The sequence below is a fragment of the Canis lupus genome, chromosome 33, assembly GCF_003254725.2.
Source record: "Canis lupus dingo isolate Sandy chromosome 33, ASM325472v2, whole genome shotgun sequence".
Classification (NCBI taxonomy): Eukaryota; Metazoa; Chordata; class Mammalia; order Carnivora; family Canidae; genus Canis; species Canis lupus.
The window spans coordinates 8,095,377-8,112,720 of NC_064275.1; the positions used below are offsets into that span (position 1 = coordinate 8,095,377).

The window sequence follows — 17,344 nt, forward strand, 5'->3', positions numbered from 1 at the left end:
CGGAGGCTCCCTTGACTTTGAGGACTGGGCAGCCGGAAAACTGAAACTAGGAAATTCCTGCAGTCCAGGGGCTCGCTCGAGGTGACCCAGAGAAAAGAGAAGAAAGTGTCACTCACTCGCGACATAAAAGGATGAAATCAACATACTCCTTTGGGGTATCACCTTATGCACGATCTCTCCTGCATACTTGTCCTCAAACTCCAACAAAAGGACCGAAGCGCATCAGTTAGCGCGGCCGCTGGATGGGCATTTGGAGGGGGAATCCTCTCGGCCCGCTGGGAGAAGACCCAGTAACGGAGGGTCTATTTAAAAATTCAAATTCGTAAAAGAATAAATAAATAAATAAAATTCAAATTCGTCATTTTTAGGCTAGGGGGGGAAACACCACTAGACCTCGCTTTTTTAAAAACATGAAATGCAAAAAAAAAAAAAAAATTGCGGAGGTAATAGGACGTCGACGGCTGTGGCTTGAGCTGGAATTCGTTCGACTTCTATTACAGTACTTAGGAACCGGCCCGGTTCTCGAGACACCCAGTCTGGTATTTTTTTAGAATTTTTTTTTTCTGGGGGGGGGGGATGTTTTGTTTTGTTTTGTTTTGTTTTGTTGAGGTCTTGGAAAGAGGCAGCATAGAAAATTGTCCTATTTCCTTGGCCACGATGTCTATAGTGGAGTAATTTTTTAAGATGTGTGATCTTGGGATCCCCGGGTGGCTCAGCGGTTGAGCATCTGCTTTCGGCCCAGGGCGTGGTCCTGGGGTCCCGGGATCGAGTCCCGCGTCGGGCTCCCTGCATGGGGCCTGCTTCTCCCTCTGCCTCTCTCTGTCTCTCATGAATAAGTCTAAAAAAAATAAAATAAAATAAACCCCAACTCTGGGAAATGAACGAGGGGTAGTGGAAGGGGAGGTGGGCGGGGGGTGGGGGTGACTGGGTGACGGGCACGGGGTGGGGGGACACTTGGCATGAGCACTGGGTGTTATGCTCTATGTTGGCAAATGAACTCCAATAAAAAATCATAAATTGAAAAATAAATAAATGGAAGTTTTTTTAAAAAAATAAATAAATAAAAATAAATGTGTGACCTGTAATCGCAGGAAGTCCGACAAAATTGCTCAAGGCGGTTTAGCCCAGGCCTAGGGACCCCGGAAGGCTCTGAGCCCAGGGCCCGCCGCCCCGCGCCCGCCCGCGCCCGCCCGCGCCCCGCACAGGAACGTGCCCGACCGGCCGCCAGAGCGCAGTCTCGAGCTCCTGGAGACCCACCGTCCGTGCGGAGGCGGAGGCGGAGGCGGAGGCGGAGGCGGGGGCGAGCCTCCCCCAGGTGTGAAGGCCCATTTGGGCTGGGGGAGTGTTTTACAGGGAGGGGGGGCGGGCATGGTTGAAAAGCGGGACTATTTCAGGGCTTGATGAGATTGACCTCTACTACAAGCGTTTCATGTAGGGACCCTAACTTATTTCTGTTTGACAAATCCAAACACTGCTTACAGAAAAATATCTGAATTTTAAGTTTCCTTACAAACCAACTTTTTTTTTTTTTAGTTTTTGTTGTTGTTGTTTTTGCTTTTACCTAATCTCTATACCCAACATGGGGCTGGAATTTACAAGCTGGAGATCAAGAGTCGCATGTTCCACTGACTGAGCCAGTCAGATGCCCCATAAATCAATTTTTTTTTAATTGAGTGGTTTAACTCCGGAATCAAACCAGCCCAATTCATTTGCAAATATTGTAGGAAAAAAGTTAACTGCAAAAGATGGAAATAGAGCTGAGACATGGGAACATTATAAAGAAAAGTGTAAGTAGGCCTTACCCATTTCCACCCAAATTAGCAGGTTCCATAAAAGTAAATGGTTTTAGCGATAAGTTAACATATAAGAAATGAAATTCTAAGACGATCAAATTATTCAGCTTGCAAATATATTGTTGAAATTTGTTGAACCAAATATATCATTTCTGTTAATGAAGACTTAGCCAGTTTGTTTCTTTGAATTGGAACTTGTTTTGAAAAACGTGAAGATAGATGAACTTGAAGCTCAAGAATTTTCAAATTGCTTTTTAACCAGTAGTTTTATTGTTATAGTATTCATCTCTGGCTCATAGTTAACTGCATTGCAAACAACTAAAGGACTGAAAAAGTTCAGTTTCTACATTTGAGAGAATCATTTAACCTCACTTTTTCTTTTATGAAAGACTGGTTAACTGATCTTTTATAGTGTTTTATGATGCTCAGGTGTAAGTTTCCTTATTATAAAAATAAGAAAGACACCCCCCCCCCAAAAAAAGTGAATGATTGTGTTAGTATGGGAGTAATATCATTTCTCTTTTGTACATTGAGCTCATGCTGTATAGAGCCTTTCATATTAAAATCACTTGAGATTAGAAATTCACTAACCCGGTATTTTATAAGAGGATGGACAGGTTTTAGCTCAATGCATGTGGTTCTTTATTAAATGTTAAAAATGCATATAAAGTGATGAAGTTAGGTATTCATTGTATTTTTGTTCTAAGCAATGGGTATCGTTTTAATAGTTTCAAGACAAAGTGGCAGTGTGAAATTGATCAACTATTTTACCCTTTGATTAACTATTCCTTTGAAGAGAACTTAAAATTTGCAAAAGGCCCTTTCTTATCACAAGTGAATTAACTTTAAGTACAAAATGAATGTAAAGAGGGCTTTTTTTTTTTTAGGTTTTTTTTTTTTTTTTTTTTCTTATTTGAGAGAGAATGAGCAGGGGAAAGGGGAAGAGGGAGAGGGAGAAGCAGACTCCTCCCTGAATAGGGAGCCCAACACGGGGGTCACTCCCAAGACCCTGGGATCATGAACTGGGCAGAAGACAGATGCTTCACTGTCTGAACCACCCAGGCACCCCTGTAAAGAGGATTAGATGGGCAGTGTGAACATTTTGACTTCCTGTTTTAAAAACTAAAATAAAAAATCTAGGGGATCCCTGGGTGGCTCAGTGGTTTCGCGCCTGCTTTCAGCCCAGGGTGTGATCCTGGAGGCTCGGGATGGAGTCCCCGCATCGGGCTCCCTGCAGGGAGCCTGCTTCTCCCTCTACCTGTGTCTCTGCCTCTCTCTCTCTCTCTCTCATGAATAAATAAATAAATAAAATCTTTTTTAAAAAAAAGAAAAAAAAAAAAACAAAAGCAACCAAGAAATCTGGAACTTCTTTCCAGGGGCTTCAGGAAAGCCTAGATTTTACAAACATATATGGAGCACTGTGTTATGTAGCTGTTCACTTGATTTTCATTAGTAATTGATTCTTATCTTTAAAATCCCGAGAATTCTTACATTAGGGAAGTTTTCTTCCATATATAAATGAAATAACCTGTGAATCATGAAAAGAGACGTATAGGTTGTTTAGTTTTAAAGATACTTCGTTTTGAAGATAACCAGCAATTGTAATTGCCCTGCAGTGGGATAGCCTATTTCCAGTAGTCATGAAAACCTTCAGTAATTCTAGGTATTTGAGCAGCAGATGGATAATCTTTTGTACAAAAAGCTATAGGAGGAATCTGCACAAACCTTTAACCGAAGATCCCTAAATTATTGTTTGGCCCTGGGGCTGAGCCAAGTGATCCTGTATATATACCACTAATTTCTATGAAGTGTTCTATCTTAAAATGTTGTCTTTACTTAGTATTTCTTTGCCTTGATTCATTTGGTTAGTTTCAAGAGAAAAATTTCGTTTTATGTTACTGTTTAGTAAAACTGAGGCTTTAGGTAGTCTCAATCTTCTTTAGCCTTCAACTTTTGGTACCCACTTACCTCTAAATAATCCAAATCAAGAAACATAGGATCCAGGATGGGACAAAGTCAGTAAATCCAAAAATCTAGTTTTCAAAATTACTTGGGAGCATCTTTTTTAAAACTACCTCCAGGTCCTACCTCAGACCTTTTGAATCAAAATCTAGAGGGATCCCTGGGTGGCGCAGCGGTTTAGCACCTGCCTTTGGCCTAGGGTGCGATCCTGGAGACCCAGGATTGAATCCCACGATTGGCTCCCGGTGCATGGAGCCTGCTTTTTCCCTATGTCTCTGCCTCTCTCTCTCTCTCTCTCTCTCTCTCTGTCTCTGTGTGACTATCATAAATAAATAAAAATTAAAAAAATAAAATAAAATCCTGTGCAGAAAATAAAGAATCTCCTAGAAGTGGAGCCTAATAATCTGTTTGAAATTTTTACAAGAAAGACATATCAAATATTTTTTAAGTATGAATCTGAACTACTAAGCTATAATTTCTAGGGCTGTACACTTAAGAGATGAAACCATAAAGGATGCAAAGCAGTGATTTCTATAAAAGTCCAGAGTGGTTGCTTTTGGAGATAGGGATAAGTGTGTGAAGGCCCTTTAAGAGTGGTTACAGGATGTTTCTCTTTATAATTGTTCAGTAAACTTTTTTTTTTTTAAACTTTCCTGGAAAATTCGTTGCATACTCAAATTTGGGAAACTCAAGATTTGGTGACATCTGTTTTTTGTTTTGTTTTGTTTTGTTTTTGTTTTTTTACTTTCTAAAATCCTGTTTTCTATAGGTCTTTGCCTCAGGTAGATTAAATTCAGCTATTTTAGTCTTTCCTGAGAGATAGGAAAGGAGAAGGAATACCAGAAGGAAGGGATTTAGTTTGGGTTTTTTTTTAACCTTCTATATAATGTCATTTCATTAGCTTTATCATTTTCTACTATTTTCTATAATTTACTAAATGGCGTTGTATACAGGCAAAATTTTAGTAAAAAGCTTCATAATTGCATTCTGTGTTGAGAAAATAATGCTGCTTTTGTACCAAAATAGCCACTATTTTCTTTTTTTTTTTTTTTAATTTATTTATGATAGTCACACACAGAGAGAGAGAGAGAGAGAGGCAGAGACACAGGCAGAGGGAGAAGCAGGCTCCATGCACCGGGAGCCCGACGTGGGACTCGATCCTGGGTCTCCAGGATCGCGCCCTGGGCCAAAGGCAGGCGCCCAACCGCTGCGCCACCCAGGGATCCCTATTTTCTTAAAATATGTTTTAAAAGGTTCTTTGTTTTGTTTTTCTAAACAAACAAATAAATAAAATGATGTTCACGGTTTAAAAAAAAAAGGATTTAGATACTTTTAAATGCTTTAAAGCATCTTTCATTCTATGCTTCCTAATGGTATAGGCTACACAAAGGGAACTCTTAAGTATATCAAGGACTGCTTATAGTAATAAGGTATTACTGTGTAATCTGGGGTAGACCCTAACTTCTCAAATTTAGAGTTATATTTTCTTTTTTCTTTTTGCTGAAACAGGAATGAAGTAAAATTATATTTTCATAAAAGCTTACTATTCACCTTTAAAGAATGTAAAATATTGTTCAGTATAGCCACATTATGATCCTAAATAGGAAAGGAGTTCCTTAAAAATCAAGCTAATTAAAATTATTTACATCTGTGAGTCTGTTGCCCCTGCTACTATCTTGTCAAGTTCATAGAAAGAATGGTTTGCTAAGGGCTGGGGCAAAGGGGAAATGAGGAGTTATCCCTTAATGGTTACAAAGTTAGAGTTTGGCGACATGAAAAATGTTCTGTGGGTGGATCGCAGTAATGGTTGCACAACAATGTGATGTACTTAATGCCACTGAACAGTACAACTAAAAATGGTTAAAATGGTAAATTTGGGAAGCCCGGGTGGCTCAGTGGTTTAGTGCTGCTTTCAGCTCAGGGCCTGATACTGGAGACTAGGGATCAAGTCCCACGTCGGGCTTCCTGCATGGAGCCTGCTTCTCCCTCTGCCTGTGTCGCTGCCTCTGTGTGTGTGTGTGTGTGTGTGTGTGTGTGTGTGCGTGTGTGTGTGTGTGTGTCTCACATGAATAAATAAATAAAATCTTTAAAAATAAATAAATAAATAAAATGGTAAATTTTAGTATATTATACCACAATTGTTAAATAAATAATTAAAAACAATAGCCATCCTGAGAACAAAAAATAAAAGCTGTGTCAACCTCCTAATCCAAATTTCTAGAAGGATCTAATTTAAAATTCTCATTAATGATCACATACCGTTCTCTATTATTCCACTCCATGTAAAATGTCTATGCTATATTATATAAGACACTAAGTGTCTAACAAATGCCTTCACTAAATTTTTGGTGGATTAATGAAATACAGTTAAATATTATGCATTTATAAGATCACTGGTAAAAATGAATGTTCTCTCAGGCTCCTAGAACTGCCTGAGTTACGTTGGGCATGTCATTTTACCTTTGAAAGCCTCACTTCTCTATAAAATAAGCATATTGACCGAGAAAACTGTGTTTTGCAGTTCTAACAAGCTTATTCCTAAAACTAAGCCATCTTAATCCTATCCATTCTTTCAAAAACTAAAAAATTTAATTTCTCTCCTTTATTTTAATGGACCATCTTGATTTGTAAAAGAGAAAACATACATATATGCATAGGATATTCTCTAAAAATGATTATTAAATTGACTTTTACTGACTTTAAATCATACAAGAAACCTCTATAATTTTTTAAAAGCTTTGTATGTATCTTTCTCCTGTATATACAGCTATAGGACTTTTGCTCATTACTTCCTAATGCCCTTAGCAAAAATCATAAAGTTCTAACAAAAATATTTAAATGCCTAGTATTCAGGCATTATTCCAAGAACTAAGGATAGAGGAGTAGTGAACAAAACAAAGTCCTTCTCCCTGCTCTCATGGAACTTACATTCTAATGCAGGAAGACAATAAGCAAGTATATGTCAGCTGGTAGGGTAGGTAGTAAGTGCTTAAAACAGAGAGAGGCAGCAGAAAGAGAAATAAAGAACAAAAGAAAAATGAGAGAGAGAGAGAGAGAGAAAAGAATCCTAGGGGAATGAAGAAGAATTGGAGAGGACTGCCCTTTCAAATAGAATGCTCTGATCTCTGATCAGAAAACAAGTGGGCAGAAACTTGAAGGAAATAAAGCCTTACAGATATCTAGAGGAAGATTGTTCCAAGGTGTAGACATAGCAAGGGAGAATGCCCTTAAACAGGAGCTTGCTGGGATCCCTGGGTGGTGCAGTGGTTTGGCGCCTGCCTTTGGCCCAGGGCACGATCCTGGAGACCTGGGATTGAATCCCACGTCGGGCTCCCGGTGCATGGAGCCTGTTTCTCCCTCTGCCTGTGTCTCTGCCTCTCTCTCTCTCTCACTGTGTGCCTATCATAAATAAATAAAAAATTAAAAAAATAAACAACAACAACAAAAAAAAAACAGGAGCTTGCTTCACAGATTGGAGGCAAAAAGGCCAGGTGTGGCTAGAGCAGAGTAAGCAAGAGCATGTTGGGGAAATGACACCTGAGAGAGCTAAGAACCAAATCATGCAGCTAGATGAGTAAGCAAATAAGAAAATGGAGGGAAATGACATTGCAGAGCTAAGGGCCATGTGAGAGCTTGTAGGTGGTAATAAGGACCTAGGCTTTTATTCTGAGAGGAGAAACCATGGAGAATTTTGAACAGGAGTGTGAGATCCAATTTAGAGGCTTTTAAAAGATCTTCCTAGGTGCTGTGTGGAAAGTCTTATCACACATACTGCAGGATGATAAGAGCTTATGCAAAGAGATTGCACAAGAGACTTGATAATGAACGTGAGAACTGGTGACTTGGACTGGGGTGGTAGAGGTGGAGGAGTGATGAGTGATTTGATTACAGATATATCTCAAATAGCAGAGCCTAAAGATTTGCTGATTGAGTATTAAAAAGAAGGAAAATTTACAACATGAGTAACTGAAAGAATAAAGTTGCCATTTACTAAGGTAGTAAAGAGTAGAGAGAGTAGATGGAAGGAGGTCTCTTGGACATATTAAGCTTGAGATGGCTCCCTGACATTTAAGTAAATATACTGAGTAGCCAAATATGAATTCAGGGAAGAGTTACAGGTTGGAATATATTAACCAAGCAAAATGTGCTAAAGTAAATCCTAAAGAATTGTCTCGCTTTCTGTTCTGCAAGATACTACTTTACTCCTGCTTACCCAATCTCCTCCTGTCACTTATAAAGCTGTGTGCCATTTTGTTTCTGCAGTTTGCAAATTCTCAATTGTCTCTCAAACAACTAGGTACACACTTCACAGAGGTGGAAAAGAATAATTAAATGCTGTACTATATGCTATTAAATATACTGATTTTGTCTATTTTACTCTCTGATTAAAAGAAAAGTTAATCCACTAGCTTCTTGAATTCACTAGAATTCTTCACAAGATTCTTTGTTCAGTTCATTGAGTTTTATATATACTGTATCTTTCTCTTTATTTCTCTTTATTTCAGTACAAAAAGAGACTGCTTTCAGCCCATGACCCTGAGATCAAGAGTTGCATGCTCTTCTGATGGGGTCAGCCAGGTGCTCCTAAACAGAGTATTTTAGATCTGAGAGACTACTGCTTTTCTATGCAAACCTGGTCATCCATGCCACATTATAAAATAGACCTTCCTTTTTAGAGAGCACTTTGGCAATCAATGTCTGGCAAAGTGCAAGATGACGATATAACCTAGAAATTCCACTTTTAAGTATATTGCCTAGGGAAATTCTTGATATGTGCACAAAATACAGCTATAAAATGTCCATCATAGCTTTGTTTATAATAGTGGAAAATTAGAGTAACCTAAATGTTCTTCAACAGGAAAATAGTTGAACTATGGCATATTCAAAAAATGGAATACCCATAAACAGACAAAATGAATGACCTAGAAGTACACTCATTAATATGGATAAATGTCACAATGTTAAAGTGAATAAGGAAGGTAGAAAGATATATAGATATATGTGGTTTTTAACTTCACATTTCTCAAAAAGGAATTTCATCCTGTCAATTTCACAGAACCTTCCATGTGTGAGATAGTGTATAATATGGTTTTTACCTACATTAGTTATTTTCTCACAACAGCCTTGTGAAATAAATGTTAACCCTATTTTGCATATATTCATTCAAAAATATTAATTTGTGCTAAAGGGCACTCTAAGTATCAAAGATACAGTAGTTAAACTAAATTTCTGTTCTGCTACAGCTTTCATTCCAGTGAGGGAAGACATATAATTTTGAAACGTGCAAGCAAGGGGTGCCTGGGTGGCTCAGTGGGTTAAGTGTCCAACTTTTGATTTCAGTTCACCCTGAGGTCATGAGATTGGGCTCCATACTAGGCCAGGAATCTGCTTAAGATTCTCTGTCCCTCTCCTTCTCCCCTCCTAAAAAATTAATTAAATGGTTAAAAAAATAAATATATGCAAGCAATTATGTATTAAGTAGTGATATAGGCTAAAAGAAAAATAAAGTAGAGTAGCAGGATAGAAATAAGGATGATTATTTTAGATGGCATAAATAAGCTAACACTCAGAAGTTGAAGAAACTCATAGAAGGTAAGCAACCTGCTGAAAGTCACTCAATCTAAAAATTTGGAGCTAGGATTTAAACCTAAATCAATCTAATTCCAGAAGCTTCTCCTTTTAAAGGATGGTTAGGTCTAACCATCATTTACACTTTGGAAGAAGACATTAATTACATAATAGCACCTGAGGTCAGTCACACTAGAAGAAAAAGGTTTTAGTGGAACAGGGAGGAATAGAGAACAGTCTAGATGGGTTGGGTGCTTTGGATAACCAAACACCTTTATAAGGCGCCAATTATATATGGAAATCAGAATATAAGATTCAGAAAGTGAGAAAAAAGAAAATAAAGCAAGCAAGCACCATCTTAATTTTGTCGTAAGCCTTAGTAGCGCCTTGTGTGGCACTAAAAGTCATTTTCAGTACTACTTATTGGAAGTGATGGTTATGGATTGCCAGTGTCAGTTTCAAGAAATTAAGTAGAGAGCATATTCATGTATTTGTCAGGAACACGAATTTCAAAGTCAGCCTTAGTACCCAATCATTTATTGAATAATAATTTAGTTAATAATCTTCATAGCAAAAAAAAATAATCTTCATAGCAAGCAACTTAACCTTTCAAAATCTTTTCTTTTCCCTTTAGGCTTTGTCCATAATCACTATCTAAATTAACTTTTTGCTGAGTGAAGTAAGTCAGTCGGAGAAGGACAAACATTATATGTTCTCATTCATTTGGGGAATATAAATAATAGTGAAAGGGAATATAAGGGAAGGGAGAAGAAATGTGTGGGAAATATCAGAAAGGGAGACAGAACATGAGAGACTCCTAACTCTGGGAAACTAACTAGGGGTGGTAGAAGGGGAGGAGGGCGGGGGGTGGGAGTGAATGGGTGACGGGCACTGGGGGTTATTCTGTATGTTAGTAAATTGAACACCAATAAAAAATAAATTAAAAAAAATAAATTAACTTTTTAGTCAGCAGCTTTTTCACTTCTCTGAATAACCTTATCTTCTAATATAAGATAGATTGATCATAGCCTATACTGCCTGTTTGACATTTCACCCCCACTGCCATCCCCTGCCATTTAACAGCAAAATTTATTTATTTTGGTTTTTTTTTTATTAAGTGTTTACTATAGAAATAAACAAAGACCAACCAAATGAAAAAAGCCAAACCGGGATCCCTGGGTGGCACAGTGGTTTGGTGCCTGCCTTTGGCCCAGGGCGTGATCCTGGAGACCCGGGATCGAATCCCACATCGGGCTCCCGGTGCATGGAGCCTGCTTCTCCCTCTGCCTGTGTCTCTGCCTCTCTCTCTCTCTGTGACTATCATAAATAAATTAAAAAAAATTTAAAGAAAAAGAAAAAAGCCAAACCTATTTATTCTACACTCAATCTAACAATGGAGTCAGCCACCATCACTTGCATTTTGTCAGAGACCCAAGGGCAGGCCGAAGGATGGGAAAGCTTTATAGTGGAAAATAGGGAAGACTGTTGGTATGTCCTAGGACTATCGATCTGGGGAAGCTGCCAGTGTACTAACTAGAAGCAGAATATCTAGTGTCATTGGTTAGGGATGCATATTTGACTTTCTCTGATGGGTCCTAAGTTGGACGGGGAGATAAAAATGAGGAAAACTCTCAGTTATTAGTTAAGTCCTTGCCCTCTGGGGCCAGTTGTAACAGAGGTCATTGTTTAGCTTCCTGGATTGTCACTAGACATAGTGGTCTGGCTTCCTACAACTCTGACTTACAGCAGGCTGGCTTCCCGGGGTATTTATTGTAGGTAAGGGGTTGGCATCCTGGGCAGATGCTATGGGTTGTTGGTCAGTTCTGTCATGATGTATGGTCTGGCCATTGTTCCTTATTTCACTGTGCCTTACTATTTTGCATCATTCACAATCATTTTTTTTTCATTCACAATAATTTTGAGTTAAAGTCTTTAGCATAAGTTACCAGGATCATGTCTTAGCAAAGTACTTAATTTTAGCATGATTTCCTACAAGAATAATTTAACAAGCTGAAAATTTTATTTTTTTCTACCACTGACACGTTGCTTTTTATTTTCAGTGGTTACCAGTGACTCAGGAGCTGAGCTTCCAAAAATTTCTTGAACAATCTGACTTCCTAGAAGAACTTAAATATGACTTCAATGAAAAAGCTGAGTTGAGACACACGGAGACACAAAGGCCTTTTGTCTTTAACTATTATAAAAATGTTCTTGAGAGGAATAGCAAGCGCTACCAGGCCCTTGGCCATTTGCTTGCACAATACATTTATGAGCTTTTGGAGAAAGTATGCAAATTACAAAAAGTGTATATCCCACCAGAGGCTGATAAGGAACCAAGAAGCTTCTTTTTCATGAGTGAGAAAGCATTATTAACAAGTCATCGTTCTATTCTTCTTGTTCTTCTTCAAGACCATGGGGTCTTTAGAGCTGGTCAATGGAGTCAGCAGGCAATAATACATCATGGTCTCCAACATGGAAGTCAGATACCATGTATTCAAATGGCCTTGCAGGCCCATTATGATGTAATTGTGCTAAATCCCAATGACAATTTTGTGGACCTAAAGATGGAAAAAGAGTGGAAAGGCCTTTTAACACAAAATATTGGGTCCTCTTCCCTAAAAATGGTTCAGGCAGAGAATGTTTTATCTCTCCAGCAACCTCTCCAGTACATCCCTAAAAGATGCAGCAACACCCCTGAAGAACACATGGCTTACATTTGGGATTACTTCATTTCAAAGACTGAAAGCAAGGATGTTGCTTTCATAGTACATGGTTATGGAGGATTGGTTTTTATGGACTTACTCGTACGTAGAAAGTGGGAAGTGATGAACAAAGTATATGCTGTTGCACTTATTGACTCCGACCATCATGTAGGACACCAGCTGGGGAGCGATGTACAGTTATTAGCCTGGATAAAGCACCACTGCCGTGAATGGGTAACAAGTCCTAAGCCTTTGGATAAACCTGCAGCTACTGTTTTAAAAAAGGAGTTCCCTATAGTTTCAGCTGGTACAGAAGAACACAACTTAGCCCCTTCCTCTAGCCTTCAGTCCATTTTTAAATACTTGAAAAAAGCTTTGAAAGCCAAAACAACTATTAATTTCTCCCGAGTGCCGGTAGTAACTAGAAGCTCCACAAAAAGAAAGCAAAGCGCTTAAGTTGCTTTGTCATCTAAGATTTTTTTTTTGTCTTGCTGAAATGTTGCTAATGTAGATGCTAGAAGAAAAGGAATGCTTCACAGTATTATGTTATGAAAAGAATATGCAGTGTTATATGCTGGCTTGAGGTTTGATTTGCTACTTTCTTTGAAAAGTGAATATATTCTCTTTTGTGTTGATGAACAGTTAATACCATCTTTAATATTTTATAGTATTATTCAATTAGAGGACCTTTTGAAAAGCTTTCTTATGGCTTAATAGAATGTTGCCAAAACTGTAGATTGATACAGATTGATAGAGATTAAATTAATATAGATTAAATACTAAGTCAGTCTTTGATTTCTATGTTGTTAATGCCATACTAAAACTATGTGAACATAAAAATTATCCTAAGCAAACTCCATTTTTTGTATGTTTGTGTTCTTTTGCTTAAATGTATTGGTCTTATGTTTAAATGTATTAAAGGTATTTACTCACACCTTCAGCTAATATTTGAGTGTCTACTATGTACCAGTCGATTGTAGCTGTTGAGGACACCAGCAAACAAAACCAACACTGTCTTTATCCTCATGGAGTTCACGATGGGCGACAAAATGCAAGTGTGAAGAGTGTTTGGAAATATAAGGTGCTGGGACGCCTGGGTGGCTCAGTGGTTGAGCGTCTGCCTTCGGCTCAGGTTGTGATCCTGGAGTACCAGGATCAAGTCCTACATCAGGCTCCCTGCATGCAGCCTGCTTCTCCCTCTGCCTGTATCTCTGCATCTCTCTGTGTGTCCCTTATGAATAAATAAATAAAATTTAAAAAAAAAAAAAAAAGAAGGGATCCCTGGGTGGCTCAATGGTTGAGCGTCTGCCTTTGACTCAGGGCATGATCCTAGAGTTCTGGGATCGATTCCCGCATCAGGTTCCCTGCATGGAGCCTGCTTCTCCCTCTGCTTGTGTCTCTGCCTCTTCTCTGTGTTTCTCATGAATAAATGAATCAAATCTTTAAAAAAAAAGAAAAAAGAAAGAAAGAAATATAAGGTGCCATGGAACATCTAGCATGAGAGCTAACAGCCTCAGGCTCAGGGAATGCCTCCCTGAGAAGATGATGCTTAGTTTGAAGGACAATGGCAGTTAGCTGCGAACACAAATTCATAGGCAAAGGAATTGCATATGCAAAAGTTTTGACATGGGAGAAAGAAGTCCAGTTCAGCTGAAGCTAAAAAATTATGGGAGAGTAGTGTGAAGGAAAAAATTATTCATGATATTTGTTAAAAGACATAAGGAAGGGATCCCTGGGTGGCGCAGAGGTTTAGCGCCTGCCTTTGGCCCAGGGCGCGATCCTGGAGACCCGGGATCGAATCCCACATCGGGCTCCCGGTGCATGGAGCCTGCTTCTCCCTCTGCCTGTGTCTCTGCCTCTCTCTCACTGTGTGCCTATCATAAAAAAAAAAAAAAAAAAAAAAAGACATAAGGAAGACTTTATTCAGGAAGGATTACTGCAATGGGGGTTTTGCAGTAAGGGAGAGATCAGGCTTAACTTCTGATTCACAAGGACAATTGAGGGGGGAACCTCATAGCCAAAGTGTAGGGTGAGAGTCAGTGAATGGAAAATTAACTAAGAGGAAACATTAAGCATAAGAGAGATTCTTACAAACTGATTCAACCTAATTCCTACTCAAGGCAGGGTAGGATGGTAACATACTGGCAGTGGAGGATAAGGAATTTTATCAGATCTAGAGGATGATCAGATGCCAAAGAGGGAAGATTTTTTACACCAGAACTCTTGCTAAGACTAGACTAAGTGACATCAACAAAAACTGGACTAAGTGGACCAAGGATGGAGTCCAACATTGGAGCCTAGTCGAGAGGGGTGCTCAGAGGAGCCAGGCTCAGATTTGGTCAAGGAAAGAAGTTTTGTCAGTAGCAGGAAAGTTAAGTTAGAGAAATAAGCAGAGGCAGCTTGCTCAAGGCTGCAATGTCCATGGTTGTGATTTTCAACTTTTTTCTCATAAAAATGGAAAACATTGGGATCCCTGGGTGGCGCAGTGGTTTAGCGCCTGCCTTTGGCCCAGGGCACGATCCTGGAGACCCGGGATCAAATCCCATATCGGGCTCCTGGTGCATGGAGCCTGCTTCTCCCTCTGCCTATGTCTCTGCGCCTCTCTCTTTCTCTCTCTCTCTGTGTGACTATCATAAATAAATAAAAATTAAAAAAAAATGGAAAACATCGAATGGTTTTAGACAGAATATTTTCAGATTTACATATTATAAAAGATTATCCAGGGGTGCCTGGGTGGCTCAGTTGGTTAAGCGTCTCCCTTTGGCTCAGGTTATGACCCCATGGAATCGAGCCCCATGTCGGACTCCCCGCTCAGCAGGGAGTCTGCTTCTCCCTCTCTCTCTTGGCCCTCCCCCTGCTCATGCCCTCTCTCTGTTTCAAATAAATAAAATCTAAAAACAAGAAAGACTAGGTAATAAATGGCCAGAGAGATAATAATAAAGTTAAATTTACCCCATGTGAGGTGAAAGTTGTGATGGACTATCATCGGGCCTATAGTTTCCTCCCCTGAGGAAAGCAACAAAAAGTTCATTGAGCCCATGTTTATGATCCATGTGAACTGACACATTTATCTTTCCCTCCTGTAGTAAGGGAAAGGTTGCATCTCACTCTTCAAGACAAATCCTTCCAGTTGTCTTCCACATAATATAAAAACAAATTAAAAATAAGAGACATGAGTCCATTTCCAGAAATGGAAACTCAAAGTAAGCTGCCATATCTATAAATTGGCTTCTATTCCCCCCACCCCACCCCGTTTCTTCCTTTCTTCGTGTTACAAAGGAAGTATGATTTCCTCCTCCTACCCAACACCAGTTACCTCCAATTGTCCTCTGAATACCATCTCTTTCAATCTCCTCAGGAAGTTCACTCTTCTCAGTATCTTTTGTTTTCCTCATTCTTTTGCTAAAAATCCTATCATTTGGTCAAGCCTCTCCTACATAACAGTAATAATAACTAACAGAAATTTTCTGATAGATGCCGCACTAACTTTGACAAGCATAATGAGTTTAAAAGACAGAGAGAGAAAATGAGAAACTAGATCAGGAAAGATACTCAAGGGTAGCCCGGGGGGCTCAGTGGTTTAGCGCCGCCTTCAGCCCAGGGCATGATCCTGGGGTCCCAGGATCGAGTCCCACGTCGGGCTCCCTGCATGGAGCCTGCTTCTCTCTCTGCCTGTGTCTCTGCCTCTCTCTCTCTCTCTCTCTGTGTCTCTCGTGAATAAATAAATAAGATCTTTTAAAAAAATGTTTAAAAAAAGGAAAGATACTCAGAGGAGATGGGAAAATTCTGGTGCTTCTGAGATTCTTCCTGGGAAGATGAAAAGAGATTGAAGGCTAGCAGCACAGGGTACTGTGTGCTGGGGATTGAACCCATTGTATATTGCCCCTGACAAATTTCATTAGAACATTTACACTTACTGATTCCATTTTCTTAGGACCCACTCATCCCTTAATCACACTCATCTGGCTTCAGCGTCCAACCCTCAGTTAGGGTCCCACGCAATGGATGCCTCGCTGTCTATGTTACATGATATACAGGCAATATTTAACCCAGTTGACCCGTTTGAAATCCATTGGGCCCCTCTTCCTTGAAACACTCTTCCCTTGGCCTCTGCCATATTCTGATTATTTTCCTCCAGTATCGCCAGCTGCTCAATCTCAGTCTCCTTTGCTTACTCCTCCTCTTTATCCAGACCCTGGGTAATCTCTTCCACCCGGATGGATTCAGACTGGTTTCAAAGCCTCAAATAGGTACCTTTGATTCATTTCCTTTCTCCTTAACTTTAGACCCACGCAGCCAACTGCCATATATTGTAAAGGAAACATCATCAGACTTTGAAGGAAGCTCAGTTGTTGTGTCAAAAATTGCTCTCCCCAACTCTGCCCTCACCCCATCTACGGCCCTTTTCTCCATTCCCTGCACTAATCACTCTGTCCCGATGCTCAAACTAGAATATTGACTTCTTCTCCTTCTACTCCCGAATCCCAATCAATCATCAAATTCTATCATTTTTACCTCTTAAATATCTTCCAAATCTGTTACTCTGTCAATAGGTCCTTTGACATTCATAAGTTTTTAATTTTGGTTAAATCCAAAATACCTATTTTTGTTGCCTGTGCTTTAGGGGTCATACAAGAAATCATCGCCAAATCCAATGTCATGACGTCCCCCCTCCCCACGTTTCCTTCTAAGAGTTTTTATAGTTTTGACTTTTATGTTGGAAGTCTTTGATCCATTTCGAGGTAATTTTTACGTGGTTTTAGGTTAAGGGTCCACCTCTGTTCAGTACCGTTCCTTGTTAAAGTAAAGACTGTCCTTTACTCAGTGAACGACGTCGTTCCTAATGGGTTAATAATGGCAACGGAGTTAAAACACTCGAAAATGTGCGAAAATGTGCTGGCCGCACAAAGCCGCGCAGGCGGGATTTTGACCCGGAGGCCACTAATTGGCACTACGTGACTCAATTTCATTTTCACGTTAAAGTTAACAGGTGAGCTCAGCGGAGCGAGAGGGATCCCGTGCCGCCTTCACGTCCCAGCCCTGCAGCAGGTCGCCGAGGTCCCCGCGTTAAAGTCCTGGCATCAGGCAGCCGACGAGGAGCGACACGTGTGAAGACGTTATCTTAGCACTGCGTGAGGGCACTTTCTCACCACGGCGAGAGCAGGTTAAGTGAAGAGGAAGCGAAATTCTCTAAAGAGTTGGTGTAAGAGGTTAAAACCAGCGAGGAGCACACGCGGGTTAGAGGCCCCTGGCACGGCCGCAAACCCGGGGCCCAGGGTCCCCACGACCGCGCGGCGGTCAGGACCGGAAGGCGGTCGG

At 39.9% G+C, this 17,344-nt stretch overlaps 1 protein-coding gene and 1 long non-coding RNA gene across 2 annotated transcripts; one reads left to right on the forward strand and one right to left on the reverse strand.

The window, feature by feature from the left end:
* Nucleotides 1-410: 410 nt before the first annotated feature.
* LOC118353202 (putative protein FAM172B) lies at nt 411-13,251 on the forward strand. The gene is made up of 2 exons (XM_035710055.2): nt 411-539; nt 11,384-13,251. Exons 1-2 carry the CDS (start codon nt 411-413, stop codon nt 12,479-12,481), a joined length of 1,227 nt encoding a protein of 408 aa, XP_035565948.1. The 3' UTR covers nt 12,482-13,251.
* Nucleotides 10,353-16,674, reverse strand: LOC125754279 (uncharacterized). The gene is made up of 2 exons (XR_007408060.1): nt 16,541-16,674; nt 10,353-11,881 (listed from the first exon to the last, which is right to left on the reverse strand). It is a non-coding gene; the product is annotated as an uncharacterized LOC125754279 (long non-coding RNA).
* Between the last annotated feature and the right edge of the window lie 670 nt (nt 16,675-17,344).